Here is a 17,413-nt window from a genome sequence, read left to right on the forward strand (position 1 = left end):
GACCAAAAACAATGACTAGATTACATCAAGCCTGTATATGTCGTTCCCTATATTCGAATACAATTCAACAAACATACAAGGTAATAACAGGCTATATTTCTGAATAAAAATATTCCTAAATTCTACAATTGTAAAGCTGTTACTGTAACATTATTTTGCATTTATTCATAAGCTCTTGTGAAATACAGCATCATTGCTGGCAATCAAGTGTTCTATAGTTTTGAAACAACATCTGCGACCAGGACAGGAAAAAAGTTACAAAAATAAAGAATGCTATTGTTTCTCTATGTAAATGTATGCAAATTAAAGAAAGCATATATAGATAGGCGATAGTCTAATAGAGCACAGTATACACTCGTCAACCAGCAAAGATGAAGGTTGCTGTTATACTTGTGGTTTTGGCGGGAATATCTACGGCCAATGCATTGGGTAAGTTGTTGGAAATGTTTCTTTCTATTCAATTCAGAAGAAATGCACCGGAAGTCAGAATGTCTTCTGGTTCTGAAATATCTTATCGACACATTGCTACTTTTTATCGTCTGGTTGGAACCTAAAATTACAATAGTTTATCGTCTGGCAGGCAAAACATTGTAGTAAAATTGCTACATTTTAATCCTAGGATGTGAATGACCTTAAACTTTAGTTAACTCAAGTAAAATAGTGTAACAATATTAGTATGATGTTTGTTAGACAGACAATAGAGCCAGACAATAAAATGTAGAAATATTGGTAAGGATTTTGGTGAACTGTACAATAAAGTGTAGCAACGTTAGCATGATTGTTGTTGAGCCAGATGCTAACATGTAGCAATGTTAGATTTTTGTGGAACAAGCAGACGACTTTTAGTGTGTAAGGTAGCCGTGAGAGGTGGCCAGTGATGGCAGAACGATACGACGTATCTTACAGTCTAGACGACTTCCTGTTGCAGGACAGTTATCTTCTTTTCCAGATCATTATCAATCCGCCTTATGTTATACGCATTCAGACTCTTTTTTTTTTTATACAGAATTATATTTTTCATTTCAATAGTAGACTGGTACCAGTCTCTTGGGAGATTTTTAAAGTTCTATAATTGTCAAGCATTTTGAGGTTGACAGCCATATTGGAAAATGTCTTCAGAATTTTAATAATTTTTAACCAGTTACGTACTAGTAGTTTCCCAAGGGCTCTATGTATTCATCCGACTGTTTCGCAAATCAGTCTCAGGTTATTATTTTATTTGAATAAAAGAACACATTTGTGTTAAAAACTAAAAAAAATATTCTTTTCAAAATAAACAAGGATAAAAGCTCAGCCCAAAGACAGCAATTCTAGCTGTCGTTATCATTTAATACCCTCGATCCAGAATTTCAAACTTTGAAGAGCTACTTTTTTCGAGACTTTCGGGACTACTTTTTTCGAGACTGTCGGGACTACATTTTTATGACCATCTGTATAAAGCGCCAGTGTGAATTGTCTCGACCCTCTAGCAATAGATGTAAACATGTTTTATATTATTAATCAAATAATTTATTTTTAACAAATAAAAATGTATTTTCACCAACTGAAATCAAATTGTAGATATTACAGGAGTAAGTACAAATAAAACGTTATCGGAAATGTGTATTTTTAGAGCAATAAAATGGAATCCATAAAATTGTCTATATTGAAAATTTAACAGGTTATGTGACATGAGATATTTAAAGTACAATTTTCTCAATTTAAGAAAAGGATTATGTGAAATCAATTTACCCTAAGCTCACCTACACCTATATAGCTCTATTTTGTAAAGTGGCAGAGAATATTTATCATACATTTCTCGCCAAAAATGTAGATTAGTCGATTGATACAATAGCTACGCATTTGTATCCGAGTTAGGGAGTTAATATTAGCCCCCTAGTACGAAGATTATTTTTGTGTATGTGATAAGTGGTCTAAATATGTTCCGGTTTTTTTTCAGTCAATGTTGCCAAGGGGAAGGCAGTCAGTGGGACAGGACCCCACAGCCACACCTTTGCTCGGCTAACTGACGGTAGTGGAGATACATGTGCTGGTACTGGTCCACCATCTAGAATGCCCTACCTGAAAATCGACCTTGGCAGACGATACAGAGTGCAAGAAATCATTGTGAGACTCAAGAATGATGCATCTCAACGTAAGTATATAAATTCTTAGAATATAGACTATTTGTATGTGAGAGATGGAACATGTATTAACTCAAAGTGTTAATACAGTGCGACACAGTGTCGAGATTAGGCAGCCTCGGAGTTGGTCATGATAAGGGGTGGATCATGATAAGGAGTTGGTCATGATAAGGTGTTGGTCATGATAAGGTGTTGGTCGTGATATGGGATGGATCATGATGAGGAGTTGGTCGTGATAAGGAGTTGGTCGTGATAAGGAGTGGGTCATGATAAGGAGTGGGTCATGATAAGGAGTGGGTCATGATAAGGAGTTGGTCATGATAAGGTGTTGGTCGTGATAAGGTGTTGGTCGTGATATGGGATGGATCATGATGAGGAGTTGGTCGTGATAAGGAGTTGGTCGTGATAAGGAGTGGGTCATGATAAGGAGTGGGTCATGATAAGGAGTTGGTCGTGATAAGGAGTTGGTCATGATAAGGTGTTGGTCATGATAAGGTGTTGGTCATGATAAGGTGTTGGTCGTGATATGGGATGGATCATGATGAGGAGTTGGTCGTGATAAGGAGTTGGTCGTGATAAGGAGTGGGTCATGATAAGGAGTGGGTCATGATAAGGAGTTGGTCATGATAAGGGATGGATCATGATAAGGAGTGGGTCATGATATGGAGTTGGTCATGATATGGGGTGGATCATTATAAGGAGTGGGTCATGATAAGGAGTTGGTCGTGATATGGGATGGATCATGATAAGGAGTTGGTCATGATAAGGAGTGGAACATGATAAGGAGTGGGTCATGATAAGGAGTTGGTCGTGATAAGGAGTTGGTCATGATAAGGAGTGGGTCATGATAAGGAGTTGGTCGTGATAACGAGTTGGTCATGATAAGGAGTGGGCCATGATAATGAGTTGGTCGTGATAAGGAGTGGGTCATGATAAGGTGTTGGTCATGATAAGGAGTGGGCCATGATAAGGAGTTGGTCGTGATAAGGAGTGGGTCATGATAAGGAGTGGGTCATGATTTGGGTGGAAAAGAAAGATTTGTCATCTCTCCATATGTTATTTATTGCTTTCTTACATTGTTGTTTTGTTAAGATTTGTAAATGACATGATGATTGTACAAAGTATATGTTTTGTAAATCAAGAAATGATGATGGCTCTAGCATTGTGTAGTGAAATTTTAAATTGACACTTTTTCGTATGCTAAAAATAAAAATAAAGATAAAATATAACACTTTTGTTTCATTTTTACGATATTAATTCAGGCGATTTTAGGAACACTCCTTTACGAGTGGGTAGTTTCCCAAATATTGAAGACAACAACCCATGTTTCTGGATGCCAGACTCTACCGTAGCACCAACTGTCGTTAAGAATCCATGTCCCAGATATTTCAGATACGTCATTCTTCAGAAGAAAGGAAACAATCTAAGGAATATTATAGCCTGTGAAATTGAAGTTCTTGCTGAAGGTAAGCATAGATTTATTGCTACACTCTCATACTTATATTGATGTACGCAATGCGGAACTTTTAATCCGCCATCTTGAATATATCAAATTGTGCATTATGGGAAATATAGTGACCGCCATGTACCAGCCACTATTGTAGACTCATCTCATTAACTTCTTTGAACTACATGCAAGTTTGATTACCCTAACCCTTGTATGAGGGTTATTATGGACAGCATATCCTCTAGATTTCAAGCTCCCACTGTCCTTTTTTTGACAACTTTGTCTGCCCGACTAATATACCTGTTTATACAGTTAAACGATATGGCATTTATAAGAATTATTTTAACGCATATTAAGCACCAACCTGACATGCCAAGGGTAATTTTCAAATCAAATTGTACATATATTGTATAATCAGGTGTTAATGATTGATAACCCTTCTACTATAATTTATAAAACTGATAAAACGTATATAAATTAATATTCGTTGATTAACATTACGTATTAAGCTTAATGTATATCTTTTCATTTCTAATACAGAGGATGAGCTATCACAAACTGATCCCCCAGCATCGTATGATAGTAAGTGAGAATTGAAATATGATAACTGTACAGTGTAAAAGTGTGTGTGTGTGTGTGTGTGTGTGTGTGTGTGTGTGTTTGTGTCTTTGTTTCATTCTGTTTTTGCTTCCTTATCAAAGTGTCATTTGAACAGTTGAATCATATTACATTTATTATGTCCTGTGCAAATGAATAGATGCTTGTCTAATTTTGCTTGTCAATGTTTAGTTTGAGATTTTAAATCTGTACCCTTCTGGTTTTCTTTCTAGATATGGTAAATGTTGCACTTGGAAAGCCTTGCAGTGGCCTTGGCCCACAAGTGACCACATTTAGACACTTAACTGATGGCGACAAAAATACATGTGCTTTCACCAACCCAAAGCGAAAAGATCCTTGGCTTAGAGTCGATCTTGGCAGGCCATACAGAATTCAAAGAATCGTCATGGGCTTTAATAGAAATGCTGGACGTACGTAAACCCTTAAATTGATAAAAGTGACTATTTCTTAACTTTTTTTACCTATAATTAACAATTTTAGAGTACTTTTAAATAGTTTTTTTTAGTAAAATCGGTTATTTTTCATCTTTGTTTAGAGTACTTTTAAATAAGTTTTGAAATAAAAGTGAAATCTCGTGTGAGTGTTACATCTCGCGTGATTGCGAAAATGATGTTTGCGAAAAAGACCAAGTGGACGAGAGTAAGCAATTGCTAGGCTGATACTGAATGTTCATGAATAATGCATAAATGGTTGAACAATAGAATTACGAGTATTACCAGTGAAAACTTACCCCTAGCAAACCATTCTACTGCTACATGGTACCTACAACCCCCAGAGACGAACTACATGGTTTAGACACTTGAATAAGATCTTGGCAATAGTCAGTAGATGTAAATTCATCAATAAGAATCACGCTGATCGGTTGGAAAACAATAGGGAAAACCATCTAAAGTCTGCATTTTGTTGGTGATTAAGGTTTACTAAAAATGTATTTTGTTTATGTGTTTGTCTTTAACCAGGTGGGTTCCAAGAAGCTTTAGTGCGTGTTGGTAACAGCGCCACCATTACTTCCAATACTCCATGTTTTACAATGCCACAGGATGTTCCAACCCCAATGACTGTAGATAAAGAATGCAAGAGATATGCCCGTTACATCATCATCCAGAAGATGGGAGATGGCTTGGCAGAAGCAGTCTGTGAAATACAAGTTTTGGTGAAAGGTAAGTTTGATATTGTTTGATATTGTATTTGGCAATACTGTTTTATGCATTGTGACTGTGGTTCAACGTGAAGACTGTGGTTCAACATGAAAGTCAGGAGATGGCTCTTGTACAATTTAGTGCACCCTCTTCAGATAACCAGCCGCGACAGAAACAACAAATATATTTCAGATTAAAAGATTGTTATGTTGTGACGTCTTTGTTTCATAATCTTGTACATTACTGATGTTTAATATTGTTTTACTGTTTAGAGGATGAAGTAGACCCAACTCTTCCACCGACCGAAGCCCCGCCAACAACTGAGGCACCAACAACTGAGGCACCAACAACTGAAGCGCCAACAACTGAAGCTCCACCCCCTCCAACGACAGCACCACCACCACCACCACCACCACCACCACCACCACCACCACCAAAAACTGAGGCACCAACAACTGAAGCTCCACCACCACCACCACCACCACCACCACCACCCAAAACTGAGGCTCCAGAAGGTAAGATCCCAACCTTTAACAATTTCAGAACATAAACATTTCTATACAAATTACAATGAATGTACATTGGCACCAGTCTCTTTGGAGATTGATTTTAGTATCATAAACTTCAAATGTTTTGAGTTTATTTTTCAGTTTCAGTTTTGTAAAGAAAATGTCGTCAACTTGTTTTCCAGTCACTAATAATCCCCAACGTGTTATACACATTCGATGTCTTGCAGTCACTTACTCAGGTTATAATTTCACACAAAAGGAAACACAGTGCTTTTAAGGTGAATTATTCTATTCAAATAATGAACGAAATCACAAAATATTTGAACAGGTTTACAATGGATGGTACCATTACATTTATTTATACATGTTTCGTCAGAACGTACCATTTTTCGGGGTGGACGAACATGGTCACTGAACTCGAAGATGAACTCAAATGTAAATGTGCTACTATTACCAAATATAAAGTTTAATCATTTGATTTCTCATCATTTTTATTCCAGGCACCACAATACCAACCACAAAAGGTAACTATCTTGTCCGTCTAATTATTTATGTCAACTGATTTCATGTTTTAGAGATTTGTGAAACCTTTGTGGAATTATTGTGCATGTAAATAAGCATGATCGTCTTTGAGTTTTTGATTATTATTTAGTTTCCGGAAATGACGTCAGATGACGACGGAAATGACGTCGGATGTAAATGATTAAATGCGCCGATGGTGTTAAACGTAAAGTATATAGGCGTCACCACCGACAAATTTTGACATTTAAAAGGAAAAATTTTAATAAATACAACCGGGCGACATAATTTATTACATTTTTCTCTGGTAAGGATAACAATTTAGTTTATTTAAAGTTTGAAACGATTTCTCTCCAATTAAAACTCAACACTCTGCGTTTTCCTTATAGCATGTGCCTATCCCGAGGGTTTGAATAACGTTGCATTGCAAAGACCTGCCGAACAGAGTAGTACAAATAAGAAAGGAGGTGGAACTGCAGATAGGGCTGTAGATGGAAATAAAAACAGTGACTTGAGAAAGGGAAAATCTTGTACCCTGACAAACAAGGAAAATGAGCCATGGTGGAAGGTAGATCTTGGGCAATCATTCGACATCTACAAGATTGTTATCACCAACAGAATGGACTGTTGTTGTAAGTATATAGTCACCATCATCTATTACTTCATCAACTACACTACACTACATTACACTACACTGCACTACACCGCACTTCACTTCACCACACCACACTACAGTACAGTACAGTACAGTACACTACACCTCACTGCACTGCACTAGACTTCACCACACTACACTATATTACACTATATTATACTACACTACACTACACTACACTTCACACCACACTACACTACACTACACTGCACTACACTACATTACATTACACCACACCACACCACACTACACCACTCTATAGTTAGTTAAACCATAATATATTTGGTCTCCCTTAAACAATGATCGAGGTTATCATAATATATAAACTACATTCACTATTATATACGATTATGGCACACTTAGTATCAACAAACTAAGATTAATACAGACATAAACTTAAAGTATACATTTTAACATGCAATCAGCCATATACGTAACTTGTCTAAATTACACTGTTTACAAATCACTGCTGCAATAACGCACGCTTAACACATTTCATTTTAGAGCTTACTCCAATAATAGATTTACAAAAACGGACTCTGTCATTGTTTCACTAAAATATAGTAGTAAAGTTTTTTATTAATGAAACATCAAAACAAATTCCAATCTTCCCAATTCGTTATATATATTGCCACTTAAACAAAGACAGTTGGCTATGAAACTTATATTCAGCTGCACTATTTGAATCTGACTCAAATAGACAGACAGACAGACAGACAGACAGGTAGGCAGGCAGGCAGAAAATGATGAATGATAACACTTCTAAAAGCACATTGGTAATGTAAATTTTACTTTTTTTGTTTAGCATTCCGTGTCAAGAATGCTGAGGTCCGTGTGGGTAACAACCCAGATTTCTCTAAGAATCCCGTGTGTGGTAACTGGGTCCTTGGCAAGAGATCGAGACTAGAATCAATCACAGTAGCATGTGGGTGTGACGAACCAATGAAGGGCCGATACGTTAGTATCCAGTTGAGGGATAAATTCCAGATGTTGCATTTCTGTGAAGTGGAAGTACTGTCAAGTAAGTTGGAAATGTTTGTGTTTGAGTCAATTAGTTTCAGATTTGATGGGTAATAGATTGTCACATTCTGTGTTTGGTAAGATTGAATGAACAGTTTGTAAAGAAGCTGATGACAGTTTGTTAATTGATGTATGCCTTGATAACTTTGTCTGTGATAAGTGTTGGCGCTGATACCTGTAAAGTGTATCAACAATGTGTTCTTGGCCAATCATGCAGGAAATTTGTCTTGTTGAAATATTACTTGGTACCTCCTTTTATAATTTCCAGTTTTTTCCCAATTATTGAAATTAACAAACTTAGGCCAAGAATAAAAAATGCTTCTGGTCAGACCAGTTTGTCTAAAATGTTGCGACGACGCGCTTTAAAAAAAATTACCAACAAACCTGTCACTCAGTCTACTATTTATGGCAGTTACTGTTCGTTTTATTTAGTACTTTAGAGCAAGTTTGTATGTGGGGCAGATGTCAGTTGTTTGTTCATGATTGGCTCTGCAGTTGTCTCCGCTAAGGCAGAGAGGGTTATTTTTGTGTTTTCTCACGGATCTGCAGAATGCATGGGCTGGACGAACACAAAAAAAAAGGCCGACGCGGGGGGTATTAAAGTGATGCGTGCGCTGACTAGAAACAACTTTTTTTTGCCTTATATACTTCTTGTTGAAATTATATGAAGTGCAAAAAGTGCCGTAAGCTTCCAGTCAGATCTAAATGGTAAAGTCGTTGGTTTAACCAAACACAACCCTAAAGAAATAGCTCGATTAAATTGAATTATTTTGATCGTAACGGTTGTCAGTTTGATAAATGTTATTTTTCACGGATCAAATATTCGAAATGTGAAAATTGTATCTGTTACAACTATTTGATCATGAAATTAAAGTATTTTGTTTCTTTTTTTCCTTTCTTTTTTTCATATAGCATCTTCTGTGGCACCCCCACCCCCTCCACCCCCACCTGAACAATTAGGTAAGTAATATTTTCATTGCATGTTATTATGTAGGATGTCACTTGGGGACATCGCTAGGCTGATTTCTTTGCCCTAGAATGTAAGATACATATTGTATTTTGAACCCTTGTCCAAACAGTGCTTAAATGATATTACTTTAAGCATGTTGAAGTTCCTAATTGTGATTGGTTCCCACAATGCTTCGCGCGTCGAGTAAACAGTAAGCCTCTACTAAGACGACTTGTAATGTACTTGTAAATTTTTAATACATTTTTAATAAATTTATTGCCAGAAATTAAAGGTTTACAAGATACTCAAAATGTACAAATATGTAATGTAAACTCCATTTAAGAGAAAGTCACGTGTGATGCAAGATTGAAGAAAACAAGGTTGTTTTTTTTTTTTGTTGTTGTTGTTTTTTGTTTTGTTTTTTGGGGGGGGGTTCATGAACATCCATAAACATCAGAAATACCTTAACTTTGTTCGACCTTAACATACCTGACCCCTTGTGGTACGATGAGTTTTAATTTATACGGACATGTCTAGTGTATAAAAACTGATTATATAAAAAAGACTTATAGATTAAGGGATAGCCCAGCCTTTCTATGGATATATTCATATAGAAGGATGTGAATAGTCAAACATATGATAAAAATACTACAGGAAAATATTCCAAATACTTATCCTACTATGATTGAACATTTTACATTTCAGATGTAACAACAATCCCAACAACAGAAGGTAAGTTAATTTCACAGTATAACATATGAAACACATTCAAATAAAATCACATCTACAGACAATAAAACCAATCTGATGGACAGGAGCCATTCATATACCATCTCTATATTCCTGTACAGTGCATTTGTCAACCTATTCTTTAGATGTATTTAAAATTTTAATTTGAAATTAATCATGGTCGAATGACGGAGGTGTTTGACAAATTTGGCTGAAATCCCCTCTCTGGTTATTGCTATGTACTGCGTGCAAACCAAATAGTAGTATTCAAACAGCAAACACTGGGCATCTTCAATACATAAGGAAAGTCTGTAGTGAAAACAGACTTTGTGTCGGAAATATTGGTCAAAATTTCAAAAATCGCATATATGTACACCATTTTCCTTATTTAGCCAGGTAGTTCTTACAAAATAATACTTTGTCTCTGCGAATTGAAGACTTAAAAACCGAATAATATATACATTTGCCCTTTTTACACTAGCTTGCGAATTCCCTAGTTTTATCAAGAAGGTTCCACTCATTGGCAAACCTGTCAAACAGAGTTCTACTAACAAGAAGGTCGGGGGAGTTGCTGAACGAGCTATTGATGGCAATTACAATACTGATCTGAGGAAAGGAAAATCTTGCACACAAACTAACAAGGAACTCGAACCATGGTGGACAGTGGATTTGGAACAGTCACATGATATCTATAAGCTTGAAATCACCAACAGAATGGATTGCTGTTGTAAGTACTCCTCTACCGTCATCATAATAGCTACCTCCACCTCCTCCCTCCTGATCCTCCGCCTCCTGCTCATTATCATCATCATCATCATCATCATCATCGTCATCATCATCATCATCATCATCATCATCATCATCATCATTATCATCCTATCCTAACTCCTCCGCCCTTCCACTTCCTCACTCCTCCTTCCTCTTCCCCTCTTCTTGTGAGACCCATAAAGCTTTAGCGTGTGTGATTGTCCATCATAGGATAACATGGAATTCTATGAGACATTGTCTCGTTGATAAGTTGTAAATATACCGAATTTTCTATTTGCTTTAAAAATAAGCTTGATTTTTGTATATTTATTCTGGAATATGTTGTTATTTAGAGAAATGCACGTTTGTCTACTTGTATGAATTTTAAAACCAGGACACGGGTACCAAGAAAGGAGGAGCATCCAAAAAATTTCCGAGTGACGTGGATCCGGGTTGATTTGAAATTAACATGTCATGTCTTCCTTTTGCAACACAACACCTATCCACTATATGATTCTATAAACTCTCTACGCACCAAGAAGACAAGCTCTCTAATATCTGATTCTCTTTCTGTTTCCAGCTTTCCGTATTAAGAATGCTGAAATACGTGTCGGTGACAATCCTAACTGGAAAATGAATCCAGTCTGTGGAAACTGGATCCTTGGCAAGAGATCCAGACAGGAGAAGATCACAGTTAAGTGTGGATGTGAGGTACCTATGACAGGTCGCTACGTCAGTATCCAGCTTAAGGAGAAAACACAAATGTTACATTTGTGTGAAATTGATGTATTTGCTGGATAGACAAGGAATAGAATAATTCATTTGATTAAAAATATGTCTTCTCTGTATTTCTAATCGAATCATATACTGTTCATTTATTTCTGTATCTTACCTATTATTTATTGTCTCTTAATAAAATGTCTTAGGAAAACTAAATTGGTATTCGATTATGAAGTGGACGTGTGTGTGTTGGGGGGGGGGGGGGGGCTGCATGCGCAGTATATTTGCAAATGTTTATATGTGCCTGTTCGCTTGTCGCAAGGACATCATACCTCTTTCTGTCAGAGAGAGAGAGAGAGAGAGAGAGAGAGAGAGAGAGAGAGAGAGAGAGAGAGAGAGAGAGAGAGAGAGAGAGAGAGAGAGAGAGAGAGAGAGTGGCCTACAAAAATATGCCAATAATTTATTAAAACTAAAAGCTACATCAATAATATTTTCAGGACAAGTGCGCTTTGGTATTGCAAATGCATGTATCAAATTATATTGAATTTGAAGTGAGCATTCTTGAGATATAGCCTAATTACCAAAACATTAATTATGTAAATTTCTCGTTAATATTCTTGGGATGTTTACCGAAACCTAATCAGTTCTTGTCACTACCCTACAAAACACATGCAATAAATTTCGTTTGAATTGACACAGTCGTGTTTTAGAAAATGGTGATAAAGTCGCACCATTTAAACGACATTTCCTGACGAGAAACTATTTTTTTTTTCTTTTTTATGGCCAATCGAAAATATGCCAATAACTTATTAAAACTAAAAGCAACATTAGTAATATTTTCAGGACAGGTGCGCTTCGGTATTGCAAATGTGTGTCCCAAGTTATAATGAATTTGAAGCGTGCATTCTTGAGATATAGCCTAATTACCGAAAATCATTAATTACGTTAATTGCTCATTAATATTCATGGAATTTTTACCAAAACCTAATCAAGTCTTGCCATTACCCTACGGACTATGTCTTCAAAATTTGGTTTGAATTGAGCAAGCCGTTATGGCGAAAACGATGACACAGATCCTTTAATGTCCATGACGATTGTGTGTACAATGTACCACAATATGCCAATATCTTATTAAAACTAAAAGCTACATTAGCAATATTTTCAGGACAGGTGCACCTTGGTATCGCAAATGTGTGTACCAAGTTATAATGAATTTGAAGCGTGCATTCTTTGGATATAGCCTAATTACCAAAAATCATTAATTATGTAAATTGCTCAATAATATTCACGGGATTTTTACCAAAATCTAATCAAGTCTTGCCATTACCCTATGGAATAAGTCTTCAAAGTTTCGTTTGAATTGACGTTATGGCGAAAACGATGACACAGACAGACAGACACACAGACTTCCACCGATAAATATATCTCTTCCTTACGGCAGAGAAAACACATTCGCACACATACATAGACACACACACGGACACTGGACAACATTCAGTATGCTAAGTTTATTTGTATTGGGTCCGTATACAGCTGAAAAATCTACATTTTATTGCTTAGAATGTTCTTAAAATTCGTAATCTGAAACAATCTGAAAGCAACTAAATTTATCAGACGCTAGCACCTCTAGGAAATTCCCACAACAATCTCAAATCAATAACAAACATTCTCAATTATATGTAGTTACACCTTCTTAGTGTCCTAGTAAATTCACGTATCCTAAACCAAGGAGAGTGTTGAAATTATCAAGACCACATAGGTGTCCATAGCCATTCCTGCAACAACATAAGTACATGTAATGTTTATATAGATTAGTAAATGAAATAGTAATTTTATTTTTCACTTGTTCTTGTGAGGATTGCCCAGACATGTGAGGTTACAGCTATTACAGAAATAACGTATAATTTGACAAAATATTTCTTGAAGTCTCACTTTATAAAAAAAAACATCAAAATGATTAAAGAAATTATTTCATTACACCCTGTGTTTGTCAACACTATTGAAAAAGAAAAAGGAAAATAATCATACAAGTACATTTTTCCCCTTTGTGCATCTGAATAACCGATTAGAGAGGAAGATGAATGTAAATCATAACATACCAAGTTGATTACTGGATTATTCGCACATTATTTTCTCACAGACATATCTTTGCTTTGTAGAACAACCATGATCATTCCACATAACACCGTCTACTGCTGTTATAAGTTGCACACACCAGTTCTTGGATGGGCTTCCATTAGGCTCTGGTCCATTCCATGGGAGGAAACAGGTTTTTAAAGGTGTATCATCAACCCATTTAAAACCAGTAGATGGCTAGAATAAAAAAATAACACCGTAAATACAGAGAAACACAGCTTGCGTGATTCACGCCATGTTTAAAATAGAATATGTACGTAATGTAGCATAGCATAGCATAGCATAACATAACATAACATAACATAACATTGCATAACATAGCATAGCATAGTGTAGAGTAGTATATAGTATAGTACACTACAGTCTTAAAGGCAGAGTGCGGTAGGGTACAGTGTGGTATTGTATAGTATCGGATAGTATAGTACGGTATAGCAGTATAATATATAGTATAGTGAAGTATAGTGCAGCGCAGTGTAGTGTAGTGTAGTGTATAGTGTAATGTAGTGTAGTATAGCATGGTATAATATAGTATAGTGTATTATAGATGTAATACAACATGATATGGCATAGCCTAGTATCATAGTTTATTATAGTATACCATACAGTACAATACAATACAGTATTATGGTATAGCTTAGTGGAGTAAAGCAGATAGCATTATTCATGATTAATTATGATATATTATTACAAAAATGTAATTTTGTTTTTCTTTTCCGGTATTAAATATATATAAAACAGTTAAAGACCAATAGTAATATAGACTAAAAGTGACATGCAAAGACACAAGAAGTACTTTCTAGGTTTTAGCAGATATGATTAAATCAAGATGCATACCGTGTAGGATAGCCCAAACCACACGTTGCAATTCCAGATTGGGCTACAGCCCTTGACGTCCATCGATTTTACCATTGCTTTGAGAAACGCATGGGTATTTTCATCTTTATCAGTTGCCAGGTCAGCTCCGAAGCTCTGGCAGGTTTGTCGAGCTACACCCCAACTAACTCTATCCATGCCGATATGAAAACAAGACGTTCCGTATCTTTGCCAGCCATCAGGACACTGCCAAGTTGCTGTATAAAGGATGTAGATATGTTTGTATTAGTCACTTGAACGCTTTCATCAAATTGCAAAATGTGCTCACATTGAGAAAGGTTGAGCTATTCATATATTTTCCAGATAACTACGAACTAAATTACACCCTGCTCAAGCAAAGTTATTGTCTTTGAACAGAAAATGTGGATTATATACCCCGGTCGTTCTACGTCAAGACAACCAGTGTCACCGGCTTCGTAGTGCTCGAGATACGAGTCAATACCTTCCAAATCGCCATTATTATTCTTTGAAAAATCATGGTTGAGGAGATATAATTATATTATTCCCAAATATTTTACTTCATTCAGCCGGAAAATACTCGTGACCTAAGGGTTGTCACTACTCGTCTAACGACTCGTAGTAACAAGGTCCTCTTAGGTCACTTGTATTTTCCTTGGCTGAACTAATAAAAATATTGGGAAATTATATCTAATTATCTCATTAATGTAATGTCAGTATATGACTTTCTCAATAAAATGGGATGAACCACAAACTTGAATTACACCATACTTTATTTTGTTCTCTGTACCTAGTATCTCTCAACTGTCTTCATTTTCGCATTGTATTAATTGGTTGTCAATTATTTTACTTTTCTCTACCATATCCTAGTATTTCATTTATAATTGATATCACAGTCCATAGTTTCTCTTACAAGAAATAACAATGCTTTCGTGTGTATATATATATTGTATAATATGACGCTTGTATACGCATTCAAATGTAAGTATATAATTAACGTACCTTGTTGAGGTCCGTAGCGAAAGATTCTTGCGTCCACTACAATGGACATACACAGAGTAGAAATAATGACGGCTGTCAACTTCATGGTTCTAGATATTTGTCTGTTAAAAAACAAAAACCATAAATGTATTAACAGTCAACTTCATGAACCATGACTTTCATAAAGACTTCAAAATCACTTGTAATTCGAGTTGTAAAACATTTTTCTGTCATTTGACGGGAAATTGCATTTGCTCAGGTTGTGCGCTTCAACGTACAGGTTCGTCAAGTACCACCATTTATACTCGTGATGACCACATCAAATGTGAAAATGTCTCTTCTTGATGTCAAAAACTTATGTTTAGGTTTTGGTGAATCATAAGACCATGTTTTCGTAGCATGCACGAAGTTGTTTTTGTCAGCACAACACTCTATGGTCCTGGGTTACTTGCCATATGGTTATTTTAGAACAGCGTGAATCTCTCTCCGTCTATGTCGGCACAGTTTCTGACTGCCATTGCTCTAAGACAATGACGATTTCATTTTAGTACGAATTAAAAATCGTTATTGTGATTTTGACGCAGGCTCTACTCCCCCCCCCCCAAAAAAAAAAAGAAAAAAAGAAGAAGAAGAAGACAGAATTACGTTTATCGTGCGTCAGTTTGAACATGGCACGATTGCTTAGCGGAACCGAGGAAACGTGTAATGAGGAGCAGAGATAATAAGCATATGAATTATACGAATTTGGTAAAGAAAACTACCATTTGCAGTAGAAAACTGGCAGTTTTATTTGTCTTCTAAAGACTCAAAACATGAGCAAATTGAAAAGTCGTACTTACCAATTCAATGTACTGCACCAGCAACGTTTTCAGGATGCAATGGTTGGTAACTTTGAGTGCTGGGGTGTCTCCGTTATATAATCTTTCTATTGCAAGTATCTACATAAATGTTTATTTATATTCTATCCGGTTATACAAGGCGTTGAGAGGAAGAATGTTATTGGTGTTATATTAGACCTTAGAGTGACGTCATCCTATGAATACTAAATCAAGATACGTTGCACCATAGACCACACCCTACACGAAACGTGTAGGGTCTGCTCTGTGCACATGATTACACAGACTGTCACCATTGAATAAAAAATACGTTCACATCTTTCCAAGAGGTCTAGTTTCAATGTTAGAGAATCCCGCTGGAAAATCGTCCTGTTGGCAATTTTGGGGGATACATAAAAACTAGAAGACTACATTCCTAGGGTGAATTGATGAGTGCTGAATCCAGAAGAAAACATGCCTTGCAAGCGAAATTTTGGGATTTTTGCCTCTCAAATTTGCATAAATTTGCAAAACAGATATAAAAGAAAGGTCTTTTGAGTAAAAATAATTTGATAAAGTCTTCACAATGCTTTGGGTTACTTTTGACATGGTAAGATATATTTTTGGAGGTTTGGAGTAATGTCTGATGGGAAAACAATACAGCGGCCACATTGAGCTCTTTTGACAACTTCTTAGACAAAACATATCCCCCATGGTTAGATTATATGTTGATGACACTATTATATACATGAACACAAAAATACTACAGATACAAAATTGTTTCAAAAGGATCTGGATTTGCTATCGTAAATGGGAATCTACTGGAATGGGGTTCCATTCTGACAATTGTGACGTCATCAATATGACAACGAAAAGAATACATACTGTTTATCCATTGATACTTTTTGTGATAGTCCGATTTTTTAAGTTTGTATATATGTTGTTTTATTGTTTGATGTGGGTTGTATTCTGCACTGAAAGTTCACTGTATATGAACGATTCAAAAAGAAAGATAGACAGACATAAATAAATAAGTATATAAATAAATAAAATACATACATACATACATACATACATACATACATACATACATACATACATATACACATACATACATACATACATACATACATACATACATACATACATACATACACACACACATACATGCATAACTGCGGATGGACGAATGGATGGATGCAGTGCCAGTAGAAACAGAAAAAACTGGTTTCTGTTGTTAATTTTGGACACTCGGTTACTGCACTCATACCGAACATATGTTACCAATTTGTGACACGTTCCTACATCAAAAATAACTTTAAAAAATTAAATGAAGGAAAATAATACATTTGCATATTTGATAAAGTAAACAGATGTCACTATTTTACCAAAAACCTGAAAAAACAAACATCGTGTAGGTTGATTGTATTGTCCTATTGTATCATGATGGAGAAAACTTTGCTTATACGGTTTCT

At 35.9% G+C, this 17,413-nt stretch overlaps 2 protein-coding genes across 2 annotated transcripts; one reads left to right on the forward strand and one right to left on the reverse strand.

Moving 5' to 3' along the window:
* The first annotated feature begins 371 nt into the window (after positions 1-371).
* On the forward strand, positions 372-11,256 carry LOC144453181 (uncharacterized). Its single transcript, XM_078144459.1, has 15 exons — positions 372-429; positions 1,940-2,134; positions 3,386-3,589; positions 4,111-4,152; positions 4,401-4,598; positions 5,148-5,348; positions 5,600-5,718; positions 6,337-6,360; positions 6,489-6,531; positions 6,745-6,987; positions 7,816-8,031; positions 8,943-8,990; positions 9,685-9,711; positions 10,190-10,435; positions 11,036-11,256. The coding sequence occupies exons 1-15, from the start codon at positions 372-374 to the stop codon at positions 11,254-11,256; spliced, it is 2,085 nt and encodes a 694-aa protein (XP_078000585.1).
* Positions 11,257-12,868: 1,612 nt separating this feature from the next.
* On the reverse strand, positions 12,869-15,229 carry LOC144453182 (perlucin-like protein). Its single transcript, XM_078144461.1, has 4 exons — positions 15,145-15,229; positions 14,218-14,381; positions 13,391-13,488; positions 12,869-12,950 (listed from the first exon to the last, which is right to left on the reverse strand). The coding sequence occupies exons 1-4, from the start codon at positions 15,227-15,229 to the stop codon at positions 12,869-12,871; spliced, it is 429 nt and encodes a 142-aa protein (XP_078000587.1).
* Positions 15,230-17,413: the final 2,184 nt, after the last annotated feature.

Source organism: Glandiceps talaboti, chromosome 23 (genome assembly GCF_964340395.1).
Source record: "Glandiceps talaboti chromosome 23, keGlaTala1.1, whole genome shotgun sequence".
Lineage (NCBI taxonomy): Eukaryota > Metazoa > Hemichordata > Enteropneusta > Spengelidae > Glandiceps > Glandiceps talaboti.